Raw genomic sequence first — 20953 nt, 5'->3', positions numbered from 1 at the left:
GGGCTGGGGTTGCAGGCCCTGCTGCTGCTGCCTGCTTCCCTTTAGCTGCAGGTACTGATGCTGCTGGGAAGCTGGAGTTGTGTACACCACCTCCCCAGCCACCACTGAGTTCTTTCTCAGATGTGTGTTCATCCAATGTGGTCAAAGAGCCAGGATTATGGGCACTCCCCCACCTTGTTCCCTTGAATCCACCTCCTAAGTACCATTCCATCCACCTTCAGATGTACAGATGTGTGGATCTCTCTGGTACCTTGGTGTGTTGGGCAGAGGAACCTTGTAGAGTTATATGTTTTACTTGTTGCAAATTGAAGGGGAGAGAAAAAGGAAACATCTCACACTACCATGATGTTGAATTACCACATCTAGATGATTTTTTTAAATTTATTGAGATATAGTTGATTTTTAAAGAACTGTTCTTATTTTCAATTTTTATAAAAATTTCTAGAAAATTCTAGAGGGTGCATTGGGCTCTACACTGAGTTTCTGAATGCCTTTGGGCAAATGACTTAATGTTCCTTTTTCCCCAACTATGAAAGCTTTCCCTTCTCTGTTTATAAAATGAGATTTTCTCTTCCTAATCATAAAGCTCTTGTGATGATAAAATGAGCAAATTGAGAAAATAACAGGCAGGAAGCCCAGGGGTCTCCAAACAGAGGGAATAGGCTGCAAGTGTCAGACATTTTTTTATCTCTCTCTTAAGCGGCAGGAGGAAACAAACAAATGTCAGATTTTTTTCCCCGTCTCTATACAATATTAAAAGGAGGTTTCTCTTAAAATTCTGTGTTGCCATGATGACACCTGGCTCCACCTGAACTTCACTTTTCTCAAATCTTGAGCTAACCAATGCATTTTTTCTTATGGAAATGTTTGTCTTAAGCTATGTTAATGAACTATGTATTCACCCTAGACTCTGTCTTTCTTCAAGTCAGTTTGCTTAAGATTCAGAATGATAAGGGCTCAATAAACCTGTATGTTTTATTCATACATTGTTCTCCTAATCTTTGTTAATAATACTATATATTTACTTGGAAACCTGTCTTTCTTCAAGATTCATGTCAATCATTTTATGGCCCGGCATGAGTCACCAGGTGCCAATGTTATCTTAAAATACATGTTGTGGATGAGGGACCTGGTGCCTCTCTGAGTTTCAGGATATCTCCTTTCTCTAATTAACAGCTTACTGATAGGTATATAACATACTGCTAAAGGCTAGCATGGGGGCATTCTTTCTGGCCCCTTCTGATGTCTATGTCAGAAGCTTTCTCTATCTCTTTTATACTTCAGTAAAACTTTATTACACAAAAGCTCTGAGTGATCTGAACCCGAATTGAATTCCTCTCCTCCGGAGGCCAAGAATCCCGGTGTCTTTTCATGACTCAGCAACAATCTTTCAAAATGAGTGAATGTTTATTATAATTCCAGAGGGACCACAAGTGTTATATAAACTTCTTCAAGACCTGTAGGCCAAGATTGGGTGGGATAGTAACTTTTTGTGGTAAATGGCACTTAAAGGAACATATTCTTGGCAATTACTATTTTTTTAATGATTATATACTGAGATTTCTGTTGTAAAGGAATTTGACCTACAATACATATGCAAGAGTTTGAAAATGAAAATATGATGAGTTTGTTGTTGGCCCTGTAGACTATAGGCATATCTCTCTAAGAACTTGGAAATAAGGGAAATAGATTGCCTTCCAAGAGCTAAACTGTAAACTCAATATAAAATAGAAAAGAGATATTCATAGTCAATATAAAGAGACATAATGATTCACAGAGCAACAAGATTAAGCCATACCCTTATATATAATATATTAATATAAAATTGGTTTCAGAAAGGGATACTGCAGCCACAGAACATAGCAAAAGGAGACTTACTAGGGCAAATCCTGGTAGTACGCACCTAAGCCTGTCTAGAGGAGAAGTCTCTGTTAAGGGATTTTACATATTATAGTCCCTGGGATGAGGTGGCCCCTAGCCAGTACCTATATTCACACTGCACTGTTTTCATTTTCTCAAATCTACAAATTATTTTTTGCCTCAGGACCTTTGTAGAAGCTTTTCCATTTGCTTAGAATGAATGCTTCCATCACCTATACTTTCTCCCTCTGGCTGACTCATCCCTCAGTTTCAGCTTAAATTATGCACCTAACCAAAATGAAGAGAAATTATTTCTTAGCAAGAAAGAAGAGGTCAAAGGAGCAGGAGCTTGAGAGAAGCAGATAGACAAGAGGCCCTGTGGCTCTGTTAGGGGAAGCACACTGACTGAAACCACCCACCCTGGCCAGGCACCATAGTAACCATTTGCATGAGTTGTTTTACGACAGGAGGTTCTGGTAAGGAACACAGAACTAATAAGCCTTCACCAACTGGAAGAGTTCAGGAAAGGTCAAAAGGAGACACCACATGTCTGACCACCTCCCAGAATCTTTCTCTCTAGCATCCATCTTGGCTGAACAAGGCATGCACCACCAAGGTCTCCGAGTCAGAATGATTGACTAAAGACAACACATTAGAAAATAATCCCATCACCATAAAACCCAAGACTGCAAGCCATGTGACAGAGCTGTTCTCCTGGGTTCCCTTACCTTCTGCTCTCCACCCGGATGCCCTTTCCCAATAAAATCTCTTGCTTTGTCAGCACATGTGTCTCCTCAGACAATTCATTTCTGAGTGTTAGACAAGAGCCCAGTTTTGAGCCCTGGAAGGGGTCCCCCTTCGTGCCAACAGCTTCAGAGCAAAAATAGTAGAGACAGAAACTGCCTGCTGAATAGCCTGACCTGTTACAGAGGCCAGTTTTTCTTTCTGCACTTTTTCTCCTGTAAAATTCTCCAGTAAATATTCAATAATTCTTCTTCACTATTGAACTACTGAATATGAATGGATTTCTGGTCCTGGCAATCAAATAGTCTGTTACTGGTGCTTCCCTGGTGGTTCGGTGGTTAAAAATCCACCTTACAAGGCAGGGGACACCAGTTTGATCCCTAGTCTGGGAGGATCCCACATGCCATGGGGCAACTAAGCCTGTGTGCCACAACTACTGAGCCTGCACTCTGTAGCTCATAAGCTGCAACTACTGAAGACCTCGTGCCCTAGGGCCCATGCTCCACAACAACAGAAGCCATCACAATGTGAAAGTTCACACACCACTAGAGAGTAGCCCCTAATCTCTGCAACTAGAGAAAGTCCGTGCAGCAAAGAAGACCAACTGCAGCCATAATATATGCTGCTGCTGCTGCTGCTAAGTCACTTCAGTCATGTCAGACTCTGTGTGACCCCATAGACGGCAGCCCACCAGGCTCCCCTGTCCCTGGGATTCTCCAGACAAGAACACTGGAGTGGGTTGCCATTTCCTTCTCCAATGCATGAAAGTGAAAAGTGAAAGTGAAGTCGCTCAGTCGTGTCCGACTCCCAGCGACCCCATGGACTGCAGCCTACCAGGCCCCTCCATCCATGGGATTTGCCAGGCAATAGTACTGGAGTGGGTTGCCATTGCCTTCTCCAATATATAACATTAGTTTGTAACTAAGCTGTTTTTTAGTTGCTAAGTTGTGTCCAACACTTTTGTGACCCCATGGATTGTAGCCCACCAGACTCCTCTGTCCATGGGATTTCCCAGGCAAGAATACTGAAGTCGGTTGCCATTTCTAATCCAGGGTATCTTCCCAACCCAGATTGAGCCTGCATCTCCTACACTGACAGGCAGACTCATTACCACTGAGGCACCAGGGAAGCCCTGTGTTATTAAGACAGTGAGCTTCAACAGTATTCATGAAAGCAGTCATTTTGTTAAAAAACTATGCAAAAGTGGACTGTGCAACTCCAGTGAATAATTTACAAGTACACATGAGATTAGAGCATATAGCTCTCCTCAAATGCAAATAATGATTATAGTAAATTAAGAAAGTTAATATTTATTATAATAAAGATATTAATTCAACAAATATTTTGCTGAAATTTACTGTAAGCCAATCTTTGGAGTCACAGAGATGAATATATCATAGTCATTGCCTTTTAGAAGCTTCTTCACAGTCCTATGAGAATGACTGAGAAGCAACCCCACATCCAAGGAGTGGTAGCTGCGCGGGTGCAGGAGGGCCAAGAGGAGCAACTCCACGTTCAAGGTCAGGAGGGGCGGCCGTGACGCGATACCCCTCGTCCAAGGTAAGGAGCAGCGGCTGCGCTTTGCTGGAGCAGCTGTGAAGAGATACCCCACGTCCAAGGTAAGAGAAACCCAAGTAAGATGGTAGGTGTTGCGAGAGGGCATCAGAGGGCAGACACACTGAAACCAGAATCACAGAAAACCAGCCAAGCTGATCACACGCACCACAGCCTTGTCTAACTCAATGAAACTAAGCCATGACGTGTGGGGCCACCCAAGATGGACGGGTCATGGTGGAGAGGTCTGACAGAATGTGGTCCACTGGAGAAGGGAATGGCGAACCACTTCAGTATTCTTGCCTTGAGAACCCCATGAACAGTATGAAAAGGCAAAATGATAGGATACTGAAAGATAAACTCCCCAGGTCGGTAAGTGCCCAATATGCTACTGGAGATCAGTGGAGAAATAGCTCCAGAAAGAATGAAGGGATGGAACCAAAGCAAAAATAATACCCAGTTGTAGATGTGACTGGTGGTAGAACCAAGGCCCGATGCTGTAAAGAGCAATATTGCATAGGAACCTGGAATGTTAGGTCCATGAATCAAGGCAAATTGGAAGTGGCCAAACAGGAGATGGCAAGAGTGAATGTCAACATTCTAGGAATCAGCGAACTAAAATGGACTGGAATGGGTGAATTTAACTCAGATAACCATTATATCTACTACTGTAGGAAGGAATCCCTTAGAAGAAATGGAGTAGCCATCATGGTCAACAAAAAGAGTCCGAAATGCAGTACTTGGATGCAGTCTCAAAAACGACACAATGATCTCTGTTCGTTTCCAAGGCAAACCATTCAATGTCACAGTAATCCAAGCCTATGCCCCAACCAGTAACGCTGAAGAAGCTGAAGTTGAACGGTTCTATGAAGACCTACAAGACCTTTTAGAACTAACACCCAAAAAAGATGTCCTTTTCATTATAGGGGACTGGAATGCAAAAGTAGGAAGTCAAGAAACACCTGGAGTAACAGGCAAATTTGACCTTGGAGTATGGAATGAAGCAGGGCAAAGGGTAATAGAGTTCTGCCAAGAGAACACACTGGTCATAGCAAACACCCTCTTCCAACAACACAAGAGAGAACTCTACACATGGACATTACCAGATGGTCAACACCGAAATCAGATTGATTATATTCTTTGCAGCCAAAGATGGAGAAGCTCTATACAGTCAACAAAAACAAGACCAGGAGCTGACTGTGGCTCATATCATGAACTCCTTATTGCTAAATTCAGACTTCAATTGAAGAAAGTAGGGAAAACCACTAGACCGTTCAGGTATGACCCAAATCAAATCCCTTATTATACAGTGGAAGTGAGAAATAGATTTAAGGGACTAGATCTAATAGACAGAGTACCTGTTGAACTATGGATGGAGGTTCGTGACATTGTATAGGAGACAGGGATCAAGATCATCCCCAAGAAAAATAAATGCAAAAAAGCAAAATGGCTGTCTGAGCAGGCCGTACAAATAGCCGTGAAAAGAAGAGAAACGAAAAGCAAAGGAGAAAAGGAAAGATATAAGCATCAGAATGCAGAGTTCCAAAGAATAGCAAGGAGAGATAAGAAAGCCTTCCTCAGCGATCAATGCAAAGAAATAGAGGAAAACAACAGAATGGGAAAGACTAGAGATCTCTTCAAGAAAATTAGAGATACCAAGGGAACATTTCATGCAAAGATGGGCTCGATAAAGGACAGAAATGGTATGGACCTAACAGAAGCAGAAGATATTAAGAAGAGGTGGCAAGAATACACAGAAGAACTGTACAAAAAAGATCTTCGTGACCCAGATAATCACGAAGGTGTGATCACTCACGTAAAGCCAGACATCCTGGAATGTGAAGTCAAGTGGGCCTTAGAAAGCATCACTACGAACAAAGCTCGTGGAGGTGATGGAATTCCAGTTGAGCTCTTTCAAATCCTGAAAGATGATTCTGTGAAAGTGCTGCACTCAATATGCCAACAAATTTGGAAAACTCAGCAGTGGCCACAGGACTGGAAAAGGTCAGTTTCCATTCCAATCCCAAAGAAACGCAATGCCAAATAATGCTCAAATTACAGCACAATTGCACTCATCACACACACTAGTAAAGTAATGCTCAAAATTCTCTAAGCCAGGCTTCAGCATACGTGAACCGTGAACTTCCAGATGTTCAAGCTGGTTTTAGAAAAGGCAGAGGAACCAGAGATCAAATTGCCAACATTGGCTGGATCATCGAAAAAGCAAGAGAGTTCCAAAAAAAAAAACATCTATTTCAGCTTTATTGACTATGCCAAAGCCTTTGACTGTGTGGATCACAATAAACTGTGGAAAATTCTTCAAGAGATGGGAATACCAGACCACCTGACCTGCCTCTTGAGAAACCAGTATACAGGTCAGGAAGCAAGAGTTAGAACTGGACATGGATCAACACACTGGTTCCAAATAGGAAGAGGAGGATGTCAAGGATGTATACTGTCACCCTGCTTATTTAACTTCTATGCAGAGTACATCATGAGATGTGCTGGGCTGGAAGAAGCACAAGCTGGAATCAAGATTTCCAGGAGAAATATAAATAACCTCAGATATGCAGATGACACCATCCTTATGGCAGAAAATGAAGAGGACTAAACAGTATCTTGATGAAAGTGAAAGAGGACAATAAAAAAGTTGGCCTAAAGCTCAACATTCAAAAAACTAAGATCATGGCATCTGGTCCCATCATTTCATGGCAAATAGATGGGGAAACAGAGGAAACAGTGTCAGACTTTCTTTTTTGGGGGCTCCAAAATCACGCAGATGGTGATTGCAGCCATGAAATTAAAAGATGCTTACTCTTTGGAAGGAAAGTTATGACCAACCTAGATAGCATATTGAAAAGCAGAGACATTACTTTGCCAACAAAGGTCTGTCTAGTCAAGGCTATGGTTTTTCCAATGGTCATGTATGGATGTGAGAGTTGGACTGTGAAGAAAGCTGAGTGCCGAAGAACTGATGCTTTTGAACTGTGGTGTTGGAGAAGACTCTTGAGAGTCCCTTGGACTGCAAGGAGATCCAACCAATCCATCCTAAAGTAGATCAGTCCTGAGTGTTCATTGGATGGACTGACGCTAACACTGAAACTCCAATACTTTGGCCACCTCACGCGAAGAGTTGACTCATTTGAAAAAGCCCTGATGCTGGGAGAGATTGGGGGCAGCAGGAAAAGGGGGCTACAGAGGGTGAGATAGCTGGATGGCATTACCGACTCAATGGACATGAGTTTGAGTAAACTCTGGGAGTTTACTGAGCGACTGAACTGAACTGAGTATGCCCAGACAGAACAGTACAGGTTAAATTAGAAACACATACTATTTCTTTCAGTTCAGTTGTTCAGTCATGTCCAACTCTTTGCAACCCCATGAATCATAGCATGCCAGGCCTCCCTGTCCATCACCAACTGCTGGAGTTCACCCAAATTCATGTCCATCGAGTTGGTGATGTCATCTAGCCATCTCATCCTCTGTCATCCCCTTCTCCTCCTGCTTCCAATCCCTCCCAGCATCAGGGTCTTTTCCAGTGAGTCAACTCTTCTCATGAGGTGGCCAATGTATTGGAGTTTCAGCTTCAACATCAGTCCATCCAATGAACACCCAGAACTGATCTCCCCTAGAATGGACTGGTTGAATCTCCTTGCAGTCCAAGGGACTCTCAAGAGTCTTCTCCAACACCACAGTTTAAAAGCATCAGTTCTTCGGCACTCAGCTTTCTTCACAGTCCAACTCTCACATCCATACATGACCACTGGAAAAACCATAGCCTTGACTAGACAGACCTTTGTTGGCAAAGTAATGTCTCTGCTTTTCAATATGCTATCTAGGTTGGTCATAACTTTCCTTCCAAGGAGTAAGCATCTTTTAATTTCATGGCTGCAATCACCATCTGCATGATTTTGGAGCCCCAAAAAAGAAAGTCTGACACTGTTTCCTCTGTTTCCCCATCTATTTGCCATGAAGTGAGGGGACCAGATGCCATGATCTTAGTTTTTTGAATGTTGAGCTTTAGGCCAACTTTTCCACATTCATCTTTCACTTTCATCAAGAGGCTTTTTAGTTCCTCTTCACTTTCTGCCATAAGAATGGTGTCATCTGCATATCTGAGGTTATTGATATTTCTCCCGGCAATCTTGGTTCCAGCCTGTGCTTCTTCCAGCCCAGCATTTCTCATGATGTACTCTGCATAGAAGTTATGTAAGCAGGGTGACAATATACAGCCTTGACGTCCTCCTTTTCCTATTTGGAACCTGTCAGTTGTTCCATGTCCAGTTCTAACTGTTGCTTCCTGACCTGCATATAGGTTTCTCAAGAGGCAGGTCAGGTGATCTGGAATTCCCATCTCTTGAAGAATTTTCCACAGTTTATTGTGATCCACACAGACAAAGGCTTTGGCATAGTCAATAAAGCAGAAATAGATGTTTTTTTGTAACTCTCTTGCTTTTTCGATGATCCAGCCAATGTTGACAATTTGATCTCTGGTTCCTCTGCCTTTTCTAAAACCAGCTTGAACATCTGGAAGTTCATGGTTCACGTATGCTGAAGCCTGGCTTGGAGAATTTTGAGCATTACTTTACTAACATGTGAGATGAGTGCAATTGTGTGGTAGTTTGAGCATTCTTTGGCATTGCCTTTCTTTGGGATTGGAATGAAAATTGACCTTTTCTAGTCCTGTGGCCACCCAAAAAAGAAAGCACCTAGACTGGGAGATCAGGGCAATGTTGCTGAGAAGGTGACATTAGAACTGAGACTTTTAAGTTTAATAGGAGTTGTTTAGGGGATTAGGTGCGAATGAAATACTTTCTAAGCATAGGAAATAGTGTGCACAAAATCAAGGAGACAAGAAAGATAACAAACCTTATAGGAAACTGTTTGAGATGGCTGAAGAGTAGGAGTGTGGGAAAATGAGAAAAACAAATGGAAGATAGCTAGAGCTTTCCACAATTCACCTCAAATTTTATCTGGTATGCAACAAAGAGTTATTAAATACTATCAAGCAGCAAAATAAAAGGATAACATATGTGTTCTAGAAAAACACTGCTGTGGAGGATGAATTGGATTGAGATGGGGTATAGACACACACAGAATCAGGAGTAGGGATTCTTTTGGGAAAATCCACTCAGAAGATAGTAAAAATGAAGTAAGGAAAGGGCAATGAAGTTGGAGAAGATGAGGTACTTTGGAGCCATGTAGGAAGTCAAATTTATAAGATGTAAGAACTGATTAGGAAGGAGGAGTAGCAGATGCCTGGCTTAGGGCACTAGATGAATGGTAATTAACCATGAGAGGAATAAAGGTTTGATGCAGGAACTAGGATGGGTTCCTTGAGTTTGTGACTGACTGAGTTGCAGATGATTGTGAATCCTATAGGAGGAGAGAAGAAGTTGGTCTATAGGTGTTCGATTGTTGATTGGTATTAACTTAAATGTATTTCATTATTAAAAAAAAAAACAACCCAACTCATAGGTCAAAAGATATGGCATGTTTCCAACACATTTCTAAGGTTCTCGAGAATAATACCATGTTGTGTATAGTTCTTCAAATAAAAATGGCCAAAATAAATGTCTCATGATTACTTAGATGTTTTGGAAAATCTCTCATCCACCATACTTTAAATATTGCAACACCAACACTACTAACCTGTGCGCAGACAGGCTATATTTGCAAGCCACCATTCAGGGATCCTGGGCAAAAGCAAAATTACTCGATCTCCCCTTTGCAGGCCACAGGCTTCTGTAAGTATATTTGCAAATTTCCTTGATAAAGATCCTAGTTCCTCAAAACTCCATCTCACTTCTTCTCCATTTCCATTTGTCCACCAGAAGGCTGGATTGGAAGGTTTCTTCCCAGCCTGAGGAAAGACAAACAAGTCAGATTTAAAGGTGGTTGTGCAGCTAAATTCTATTTCAACTGACTTAATGTAATATTTTCTCTGAAGAAAATTCACAGGTCTTTAGTTAGGACATACTTGGAGTATTTGGGAGGAACTCTGGGGTCCTTATTTCTAGATTTTGGGAGCCATGTCACTTCTTTCAGCACATGTGATTTCTCATTTAGCCTGATTATTTTTCTTTCCATAAAGGTAGAATTCTTGCATCCCTTTATATTCTCTCAATGCTCTTTGCCTCATTTCCTGCCATTTTTTATTCTTGGGTTCCCATTTCACTCTAGTCCTTTATATTTATTTATTTTTAGTATTTATTTATTTATTGGGCCACTTTAGGTCTTTGTTGTGGCACACAGGATCTTCACTGCAGCAGGTGGGATCTTTTGTTGTGGCCTGTGGCCAGCAGGCTGAGTTGCCCCGTGACATGTGAGATCCATGTTCCCTGCTTTGGAAGGTGGATTCCCAACCACTGGACCAACAGGGAAGCCCCTACTCCTTTTTCTTTTTTAAAAAATTAACCTATAATCATAGGTTTTTATAACCCAGGCTTTTTCAACCATGGAACTCTTAACGGTGAACCAGATGTCCTGTGCATTACAGGGTATTTAGCAGCACCCCTTAGCCTCCACCCATTAGCATACACCCTCCCCCAACTCACAGCAACAAAAGTGTCTCCAGACATTGCCAAATGTGCCCTGGGGGCAAAAATCACTCTCAGTTAAGAAACTGCAGTCTGACTGGTCCTTGCTACATACCTTTTCCATACTGGTCCATTGGTCCAGGACATCTTTGGCAAAGTTGAAATACTCTGGGATCTCTAGTTTAAAGTCCTGTTTCATGGATTCATAGTTGGAGAAATTCTGAGGGGTCACTGTTCTGTAATCTTTATGCAATGCTCTCATAGAGCCAGGAATTACTGGGCACTGAAAATATTTGGCACAAAGTAATATCTTCATGGTGACAAGGGCTAACGTCAGTCTGGCTAAGTATTTTAGCACCCCGAATTTCTACAGTTACCAATCCATCTAAAAGACAAACAAAAAGACATGCATTTGTTTCAGCCATATCCCCAAGCAGCCAAGTTTTATTGTTATTAATCATCATAGTAGTACTATTTTTTGAGAACTCACTATGTCCCAAATACTGTGCTCAATGCTTTACTTACATACAATTTATCATTAAATCTTCAGAGTAACCCTGTAAAGTGGGTGCTATTATTGTATCTGCAGATGGAGAATATGATGAATAAGAGGTTGTCTCAGTCCTTTCTGGTTTAAACAACAGATAATTATTTCTCACACTTCTGGAGGCTAGGGAGTCCTAGATCAAGCTGCTGGCTGGTTCAGTTATCCCATGAAGGTCTGTTCCTAGCTTGCAAATGGTTGCTATCCCTCTGTGATCTCACATGATGGAGAGAGAGAGAACCCTGCTGTCTCTTCCACTTCTTGGAAGATACTAATCCCATCAGGTGCCTCACTGTCATGACCTCAGCTAAACCTAATTACCTACCAAAGGCCCCATCCCCAAATACCATCACATTGGAGGTCAAAGCTTTAACAGAAGAACTGTTTTGAACTGGGATACAAACATTCAGTCTGTAACAGAGGCATTGATTGGATTTGAACCTAGAATTGTCTCATTCCAGCCCATTCTTCTGACAAGTAAGGGCTAGTGCCTCCATATACATTTCTAAAAAAGAAAAGATCTGTGTCATCCAGTTACTCTCAATGAAAGTAAAAAGTTAAGCTTTTATTCTCTTTCATCTAAGGATTTCAAAAGGAGTGTAGAAATGTTAAGGAGAATTTTTTGCAATGGGTAATACACAGATGAAGAAACTGAGGTAGCAAAGTACCAGTTACTCATGAAAGCACTGTCAAAGCTCCTCTAGTTTATAGACTATACTTCCCACACTCCAGATAGGAGCCCACACTACCTCCAGGCTTGGAGCTGCATTTACCAGAGATATGAAAATAGAGTTTAGCCTTTTGTAGGAGAGGCCTCTCTGGGCCACCCAGTCCTCCCTCCTTCTGTGGGAAATCATTTGATCACAATGTCATTTATTTGGCTGAGGTCTCATAATTGAGGCTATATAAAAACAGTTTTAGGGATCACGGGTTTTCTTCTTTATACTTTCTGTAATCTTCCAAATTTCCTGCAATGAAACACTACTCTCACAATCATTGCTGCTAAGTCACTTCAGTCGTGTCCGACTCTGTGCGACCCCATGGATGGCAGTCCACCAGGCTCCCCTGTCCCTGGGATTCTCCAGGCAAGAACACTGGATTGGGTTGCCAGTTCCTTCTCCAATGCATGAAAGTGAAAAGTGAAAGTGAAGTCACTCAGTCATGTCTGACTCTTAGCGACCCCATGGACTGCAGCCTACCAGGCTCCTCCATCCATGGGATTCTCCCAGCAAGAGTACTGGAATGGGTCACCATTGCCTTCTCTGGCTCACAATCATTAAATCATCATTTTTAGCTTCAATTCTAACTTTACAGTATGTAAGGCAGAGTAGCTGTGTGGAAGCATTTATGTATTGATATAGTTCCAAACAATGATTAATAATGGATGCCAGCCATACATTTAACTCTAAATGGACCTGGCAATTGGGCATCATATTGTTGCACTCAATGCATCCTCATGGTTACTTAATATAATGATTTATTATGATAATAAAGATATTCAACAAATATTTCACTGAGATTTACTGTAAGCCAAGGAGCCAAGGAGACCTGGGTACTTTGTCTGACCCTTTGATCTATTTGTATGCAGACCTGATAAGGCAATGAGATGAAGCCCTTTGAGATCATCTGATTTAAACCTCCTCATTTTTCACCTGCAAAGAAAACAGGATCCCGCAGAAGGGAAGCAACTTGCATTAATGTGATATTAGAATTAGAACTAGAATGTTGGTCTACAGATCAATGGGATTTCATTTGAGCAGTGCTTCTCAAACCTGGTTATATATTTGAATCATGAGGAAAGCTTTATAAATGTACTGATGCCTGAGTCTTAATTAAATCAGAATCTCTGGGGTTAGTGTTGTAGCCACGCGTTCTGGGAAACAGATTCACTCAGAAGAACAATGCAGATAGTGGAGTGCAGTTTATTACACCAGGGGGCCCAAGGTAGAGTCTCCTCTTAGCCAAGGACCCTGACCAGTTTTTGTGAAAACCTTATATACCCTAAGTGTACTTGCTCAAACCCACCTCCCCAAATTCCTTGAAACTAGTCTGGACAAGGTGAAAGAGAGATATGATCAAAGTTAACCCATGATTCATGTGTCACAAGACTAGATAAACAGTGGATATATGTCAATAGGCCTGTGGTCATATCCCGGTAAACATAATGGAATTTATCACTTTGTTTCATTACAGAAATAATTAGCATATTCTTTTAGACAATGGAGAGTCCAAGTCCAAGTCCTGAGGCTCTTTAATCCGGGAATCTGGTTTTCCATTGGTATGCCATTTCTATAGACACCGGGCACAAAGTTCAGAGTCCATTGGGAGGGTGACCAGGCGTGTAGCCTAATGTTCGCAGCCTGGCCTAAGATGGAGCCCAGCTCTGTCTGTTTCCTCCTTCATTAGGGCCTGGGAATCATATTTTTAAAAATTTCCTCAGAGGATTCTGCTGTGCAGCCAAGGTAGAGAGTCATTGATTTGGAGGTTATGATCCATAAACAATCAATATCAGCATCACCAGGAAACTTATTAGAAATACCCATTTTCAGACCCCAGTTTCACATTTTACCAATGAAGAGACTAGTAGAATCACCCTCAGAGAGTTGTCCCAAAGATTAAATGAGACAAAGTGCTTATCATGGTGTCTAGCATATCACTATCCTTTAGCTCAGGAGTCAGCAAACTTTTTCTGTACAGGGTCAAATAATAAATATTTTGGGTTTTGTGGGCCATTTGGTCTCTGTTGCAACTGCTCCACTCAATTCTAGTTGAGGCAGCAGCCACTGACAATACAAAAATGAATAATCATAACTGTGTTACTAAAAATACTATGTCTCATAATGAATTGTTATTCCGTTTTTTATTTTTCCAAATAGTTAAAAATGCAAAAATTATTTTTGGTTCACAGGTTGTACAGAAGCAAGTGGAGGGCTGGATTTAGCCCATGGGCCATAGTTTGCTAATCTTTGCACTAGAATATAAAGTTTATGAGGGTATGGGCATTGTCTATTATGTTCATGGGAATTATAATAGCATTTGGCCAGAGTAAGTGCTAAATAAATATTTGTTGAATAAATAAATGACTTCTTCAGAAGGCAGAAACTTCACACACGGTGTTTTGTGTTTTTTTTTCCCCAATAACTCAGAACTGTCCAGTGTGTTGCAAAGAGTCAGACAGGACTGAGCACACACACACACACACACCCACACATACAACACAGCAGAATATATATCTCCTCCTTTAACCAGAATTGTGTGACAACTTGCACTGTTCGTGTGGCTAATTTAGATTAATTTAAATACTATTTGAAAATTAGTTCTTTAGCTACACTAGCTACATTTCACAGAGAAGGCACTGGCAACCCACTCCAGTACTCTTGCCTGGAGAATCCCATGGCTGTAGGAGCCTGGTAGGCTGCAGTCCATGGGGTCGCTAAGAGTCAGACACGACTGAACGACTTCTTTCACTTTTCACTTTCATGCATTGGATAAGGAAATGGCAATCCAGTCCAGTGTTCTTGCCTAGAGAATCCCAGGGACGGGGGAGCCTGGTGGCTGCCATCTATGGGGTCACACAGAGTCGGACACGACTGAAGCGACTTAGCAGCAGCAGCAGCAGCAGCTACATTTCAAGTGCCTAATAGCCACATGTGGCCAGTGGCTACCATACACATGTCAGTGCAGTCACAAAACATTTCTATCATTGCAGAAAATTCTTATTGATAGTGCTAACCTATATTGATAATAGCTCAGAACTGGAGTGATATGAAACATTAATATACAGGAAACTTGAGAGGAAGAGTTCCCAAGATAAGATTTTTCTAAAAGTTCAGGTTTAGTAAATTGTTTACTCATCACTTTCCTCTTGTCTGAAGCTGCGTGAGGGAAAGTGTTAACTATTAATCAGAGATCCCTTGGCAGTTCTCTTAGGCTCTAAAAGAGGCTACTTTTTAGAACAGAAATGAACCCCTGAATCTTCAAACATCATTCTCTTTGGCAGTGAGGGTTGAGTGGAAGGAACAAACCTTCTGTCTTATTTGCTGGCAAGTTACATCCTGCACATTTTGCAGCTCTCTTCCTTCTTACAGAATTAACAATGTTTACTTCAATGGGAAGGAAACAGTTAAGTAGTCAACACTAAGTTTTTGGCAACCTGGTTCCAGTATTCTTGCCTGAGAAATCCTGTGGATAGAGAAACCTGGCAGCTATAGTCCATTATGCCACAGAGAGTTGGACATGACTGAGAGACTGAGCACAGCACAACACTGTTTTTAGTGCTATAACTTTGTTTTTAATTTTGGAGGATAATACCGTCAAATGATTTAAAAAATTACAAAAGGTACACAGTGAAAAATCTGCCTTCCACCCCATCACATAGCTGCCCAGTTTCAGTTCAGTTCAGTCGCTCAGTCATGTCCAAATCTTTTCGAACCCATGGACTGCAGCATGCCAGGCTTCCCTGTCCATCACCAACTCCCAGAGCTTACCCAAAATCATGTCCATCGAATTGGTGATGCCATCCAACCATCCTCTGTCATCCCCCTCTCCCGCCATCAATCTTTTCCAGCATCAGGGTCCTTTCTAGTGAGTGAGTCAGTTGTTCGCATCAAGTGGCCAAAGTATTGGAGTTTCAGTTTCAACATCAGTCCTTCCAATGAATATTCAGGACTGATTTCCTTTAGGATAGACTGGTTGAATCTCCTTGCAGTCCAAGGGACTCTCAAGAGTCTTCTCCAACACCACAGTTCAAAAGCATCAATTCTTTGGCACTCAGCTTTCTTTATGGTCTAACTTTCACATCCATACATGACTACTGAAAAAATCATAGCTTTGACTAGATGGGCCTTTGTTGGCAAACTAATGTCTCTACTTTTTAATATTCTCTCTAGGTTTATCATAACTTTCCTTCCAAGGAGGAAGCATCTTTTAATTTCATGGCTGCAATCACCATCTGCAGTGATTTTGGAGCCCCTCAAAATAAAGTGTCTCACTATTTCCATTGTTTCCCCATCGATTTGCCATGAAGTGACAGGACTGGAATGCCATGATCTTAGTTTTCTGAATGTTGAGTTTAAAGCCTACTTTTTCACGCTACTCTTTCACTTTCATCAAGAGGCTATTTAGTTCTTCTTTGCTTTCTGCCATAAGGGTGGTGTCATCTGCTTATCCGAGGTTATTAATATTTCTCCCGGCAATCTTGATTTCAGCTTGTACTTCATCCAACCCAGCATTTCACCTGATGTACTCTGTATATAAGTTAAATAAACAGGGTGACAACACACAGCCTTGACATACTCCTTTCCCTATTTGGATCCAGTCTGTTATTTCATGTCTAGTTCTAACTGTTGCTTCTTGACCTGCATACAGATTTCTCAGGAGGCAGGTCAGATGGTCTGGTACTCCCATCTCTTGAAGAATTTTCCAGTTTGTTATCACACAGTTATTACACAGTCAAAGGCTTTGGCATAGTCAGTAAAACAGAAGTAGATGTTTTTCTGGAATTCTCTTGCTTTTTCAGTGATCCAGCAGATGTTGGCAATTTGATCTCTGGTCCCTCTGCCTTTTCTAAAACCAGCTTGAACAACTGGAAGTTCTTGATCCACATATTGTTGAAGCCAGGCTTAGAGAATTTTGAGCTTTACTCTGCTGGTGTGTGAGATGAGTGCAATTGTGCGGAAGTTTGAGCATTCTTTGGCATTGCCTTTCTTTGAGATTGGAATAAAAACTGGCCTTTTCCAGTCCTGTGGCCACTGCTGAGTTTTTCAAATTTGCTGGCGTATTGAGTGCAGCAGCACTTTCACAGCATCATCTTTTAGGACTTGAAATAGCTCAACTGGAATTCCATCACCTCCACTAGCTTTGTTCGTAGTGATGTTTCCTAAGGCCCACTTGACTTTGCATTCCAGGATGTCTGGCTCTAGGTGAGTGATCACACCATTGTGATTATCTGGGTTGTGAAGATCTTTTCTGTGTAGTTCTGTGTATTCTTTCCACCTCTTCTTAATATCTTCTGCTTCTGTTAGGTCCATACCATTCCTGTCCTTTATTGTGCCCATCTTTGCATGAAATGTTCCTTTGGTATCTCTAATTTTCTTGAAGAGATCTCTAGTCTTTCCCATTCTGTTGTTTTCCTCTATTTCCTTTCACTGATCACTGAGGAAAGCTTTCTTATCTTGCCTCGCTATTCTTTGGTACTCTGCATTCAAATGGGTATATCTTTCCTTTTCTCCTTTGCCTTGAGCTTCTTTTCTCTTCTCAGCTATTTGTAAGGCCTCCTCAGACAACCATTTTGTCTTTTTGCATTTCTTTTTCTTGGGGATGGTCTTGATCATCCCATCCTTATTCCCTCAGAAAACTCTATTATTATTTCTATATATTTTTTCAAAGTTTCTTTATATATATTCAAGCAAATGACCATAGTTTCTTTTTTCTCCACCACTTTTGCACCACATGTAGTGCAGAATACCCACAATTTTGTCCATAATTTTTTTTTTTAATACAACTTTGGAGGGTTTTCCATATCTGTGAACAGATCTTCCTTATTTTGCTTTTTTGTTTTAAATAGCTGTATGGCATTCCAGAACAGCTGTGCTATAATATCTTAAGCCAATCCCCTATCTATCTTCATTTGGACTATTTCCATTATTTTGCAATTAAAGTGAAAATTTCAAACAATTTTCTCCACTCATTCAGAATCCTTCAAACATATGTTGAAAAGAAAATTGGCCAGGCATTTGGAGCTTAAAATGGCCTAATCATTTTGTTCTACCAAAAAGAAAATCCCAACATCTTTGTCATCAAAACTAAGACCACATTTTCCCCAACAAAGTTCTTTTCCTATCTTTTCAGTGATTTTAACTTTTCATAAGGTCCATTTTATAGGCTTTTAGTGAGTGACTTCACTTTCACTTTTCACTTTCATGCATTGGAGAAGGAAATGGCAACCCACTCCAATGTTCTTGCCTGGAGAATCCCAGGGACGGGGAGCCTGGTGGGCTGCCGTTTATGGGGTCATACAGAGTCGGATATGTCTGAAGCGAGTTAGCAGCAGCAGCAGCAGTATTCTTTTTAGGTGATAGAGCTGAGATAATTCCCCAATGTAAGCCTGGATTTTTATAATGAGCCAGAGAAAACTCTTGTAATAAAGACAGTACCACTTCTGGCCAGATGAACTTTTCAGGGCCTCATCTGCAATGTAGCTTCTACATCCATATAAGCTGCAGTGCCAAGAGAGTTTTCACCACCCCACCTCTCCATAACTATCTTTCCTATCAAGTAAGCCAAGCAATAATGGTAGCTTGGCATATATAGCCTGAAAGCAAGGTAAAATCCCTACTATTTTCCCCAACTAAACTTCTATACAGAGTTTTTAGATCTATGCTTGACCACATAGCAGAGAAAAGTGGCTGCCCCCAGGTTATTTCCTTGAGTTTGCATGTATGTTTCCTAAAAGTTCCTAGAAAAAGCTTGCATACTTCCTGGATGATGCAGAAGATGGATTCTTATTTGCCACTGAGCAGGGCAGGGAGCTAAGTAGTACAGTGAAAAACTCAGCTGCTACTTGGACTCAATTGAATTTTTTTAAAAAACACTTTAAGAAATTAACAAATGAACATGGTTTTTTTTTTAAAAAAAAATTAGCATGAAAAGCTTAAAATGAAAAACTTAGCTGCTATGTTTATAGCCTTTTTTGTGTACATACTCCTGGTCACTTACTCGATAGTATTACACGACAACTGACAAATTCTGATAGAAACACCCCAGCTGCCCAAGATTTCAGTGAGACCATTTTTGCTTTGTTGGTCTTGTTTGTTTGCTATCTTTGTTTAAAAGTACATGTGCCAGCCCAGCAAACCATACTTAGAAGACAGATAAGGTGGTACTCACTAAAGTGACAGATTCTGACACAGCTGGAGATGACAGATGACGGCAGACTTATTTCCTAGAGGAGGATCCCTGAAACTTGAACTCTTGCATCTGCTTTGGTGGTGGTAATAACCAAAAGAAGAGAGAATAGCCTGACAGTTGGGAGAGGTTAAATTATGCTCAGAAGTGTCTTGCTCGGATTGGTGAAGACATTCTGGAGGGAGGAGCAAACGTTCTGGGCTAAGTTTACACTGTAAGTTTACACAGTCCCCTGAGGTTACTTATCCCTTTTATAGTTAATAATTTACACACACCACAGGCTTTTGCAGGAATGGGAAAATAATGTATTTATTAGAGGGAAAATGTCCATGCAGTTGCTGGAGGGGTTAGTTTCATGAAGGGATTGAGGGAATTTTCTCTCAGAAGAAGGAAAGAAAAAAGGGTGAAAGAAAGCAAAGGGGTTTTGAATAGAAAGGAAAGAAATTAAGGTATAGCTTGCTCTAGGTCACAGTGAACCAGTTGCTATGTTTATCTTTGGACCTGTTGAACCGGTCAGGACTAAGAATAAATAGTATCAGCTTACTCTTCTGTTTACATCCTTCAACACTTTCTAGTTCACGCCAGGTAAAAATTCAAATCTTTACATGGACTCCAAAAAACTGCATGATCTGACACAGTGTCCTTTCTGACCCACTGCCCTCTCCTTCGCTCCCTCACTCTGCTGCAGCCACATCAGCCCCCTTACTTTTCTTGTAACATATGTATTCCAGCCTTTGGATCTTTGAACTTACAGTTCCCACTGCCTTGAACACTCTTCCCTGGACTATTGCCTTCACCAAATCCCTCTTTTATGAGATGTCCTCTCAAAGAGGTCTTCTCTTACCACATTTTCTAAAATAGCATCCCTCATTTTTGTCTCTTTACCCTGTTTTAACTGTTCACATCTCTTACTACCACCCTTACAAGTAAGCAATTCTTTTTTCCATGGATGTATCACTATCATCTAGAGCAGTTGTTGGCAAATCTTAGGCATTCAATAAATATTTGATGGGAAAATGAAAAGATAAATGACTCAGTTACACATGACAAAAACCCAAATCAAATTCACTTAAACAAGATGAGGAATTTATTTGTCCCTTTTTAGTTCTAGGAGTTTGTTGTTGTTGATTCCTTGGGATTTTCCATGTAGATAATTATATCATCTACAAGTAGGGACAGGTTTACTTCTTCCTTTCAGATATATGCCTTTTACTTCCTGTCTTGTCTTATTAGACTGCCTAGAATTTCCAGCACTATGTTGATTAAGAGTGTTGAGAGCAGACATCCCTGCCTTGTTCCTGATACTAATGGGAAAACATTCAGTCCCTCATGTTTAACTTGATAAAGAGCATCTACAAAAAACTTTATCAAGTGTAGGAAATTCTCCTATGTATCCCTATTTTCCTGAGAGTTTTTATCATCAATAAGTCTTGAATTTTGGTAAATGTCTTTTCAGTTCAGTTCAGTTCATTTCAGTCGCTCAGTTGTGTCCGACTCTTTGTGACCCCGTGAATCGCAGCACTCCAGGCCTCCCTGTCCATCACCAACTCCCGGAGTTCACTCAGATTCACATTCATCGAGTCAGTGATGCCATCCCGCCATCTCATCCTCTGTCATCCACTTCTCCTCCTGCCCCCAATCCCTCCCAGCATCAGAGTCTTTTCCAATGAGTCAACTCATCGCATGAGGTGGCCAAAGTACTGGAGTTTCAGCTTCAGCATCATTCCTTCCAAAGAAATCCCAGGGCTGATCTCCTTCAGAATGGACTGGTTGGATCTCCTTGCAGTCCAAGGGACTCTCAAGAGTC

General features: G+C 41.1%; 1 protein-coding gene across 1 annotated transcript in view; it reads right to left on the bottom strand.

Annotated features, from left to right (window-relative positions):
- ACSM3 (acyl-CoA synthetase medium chain family member 3) overlaps positions 1–19247 on the bottom strand; it is a 56435-nt gene extending 37188 nt beyond the window's left edge. Inside the window, exons 1-3 of the mRNA XM_002697986.7 lie at positions 19129–19247; positions 10813–11082; positions 9811–10021 (exon numbers count right to left, since the gene is read on the bottom strand). Coding sequence (XP_002698032.1) covers positions 9811–10021; positions 10813–11013 — 412 coding nt within the window. The 5' untranslated portion in view covers positions 11014–11082; positions 19129–19247. The remainder of the gene's footprint in view (positions 1–9810; positions 10022–10812; positions 11083–19128) is intronic.
- Between the last annotated feature and the right edge of the window lie 1706 nt (positions 19248–20953).

This window comes from Bos taurus, chromosome 25 (assembly GCF_002263795.3).
Source record: "Bos taurus isolate L1 Dominette 01449 registration number 42190680 breed Hereford chromosome 25, ARS-UCD2.0, whole genome shotgun sequence".
Classification (NCBI taxonomy): domain Eukaryota; kingdom Metazoa; phylum Chordata; class Mammalia; order Artiodactyla; family Bovidae; genus Bos; species Bos taurus.
The sequence above is the reverse complement of the archived record's forward strand: the minus strand, read 5'-3'. Positions and strand labels throughout refer to the sequence as shown.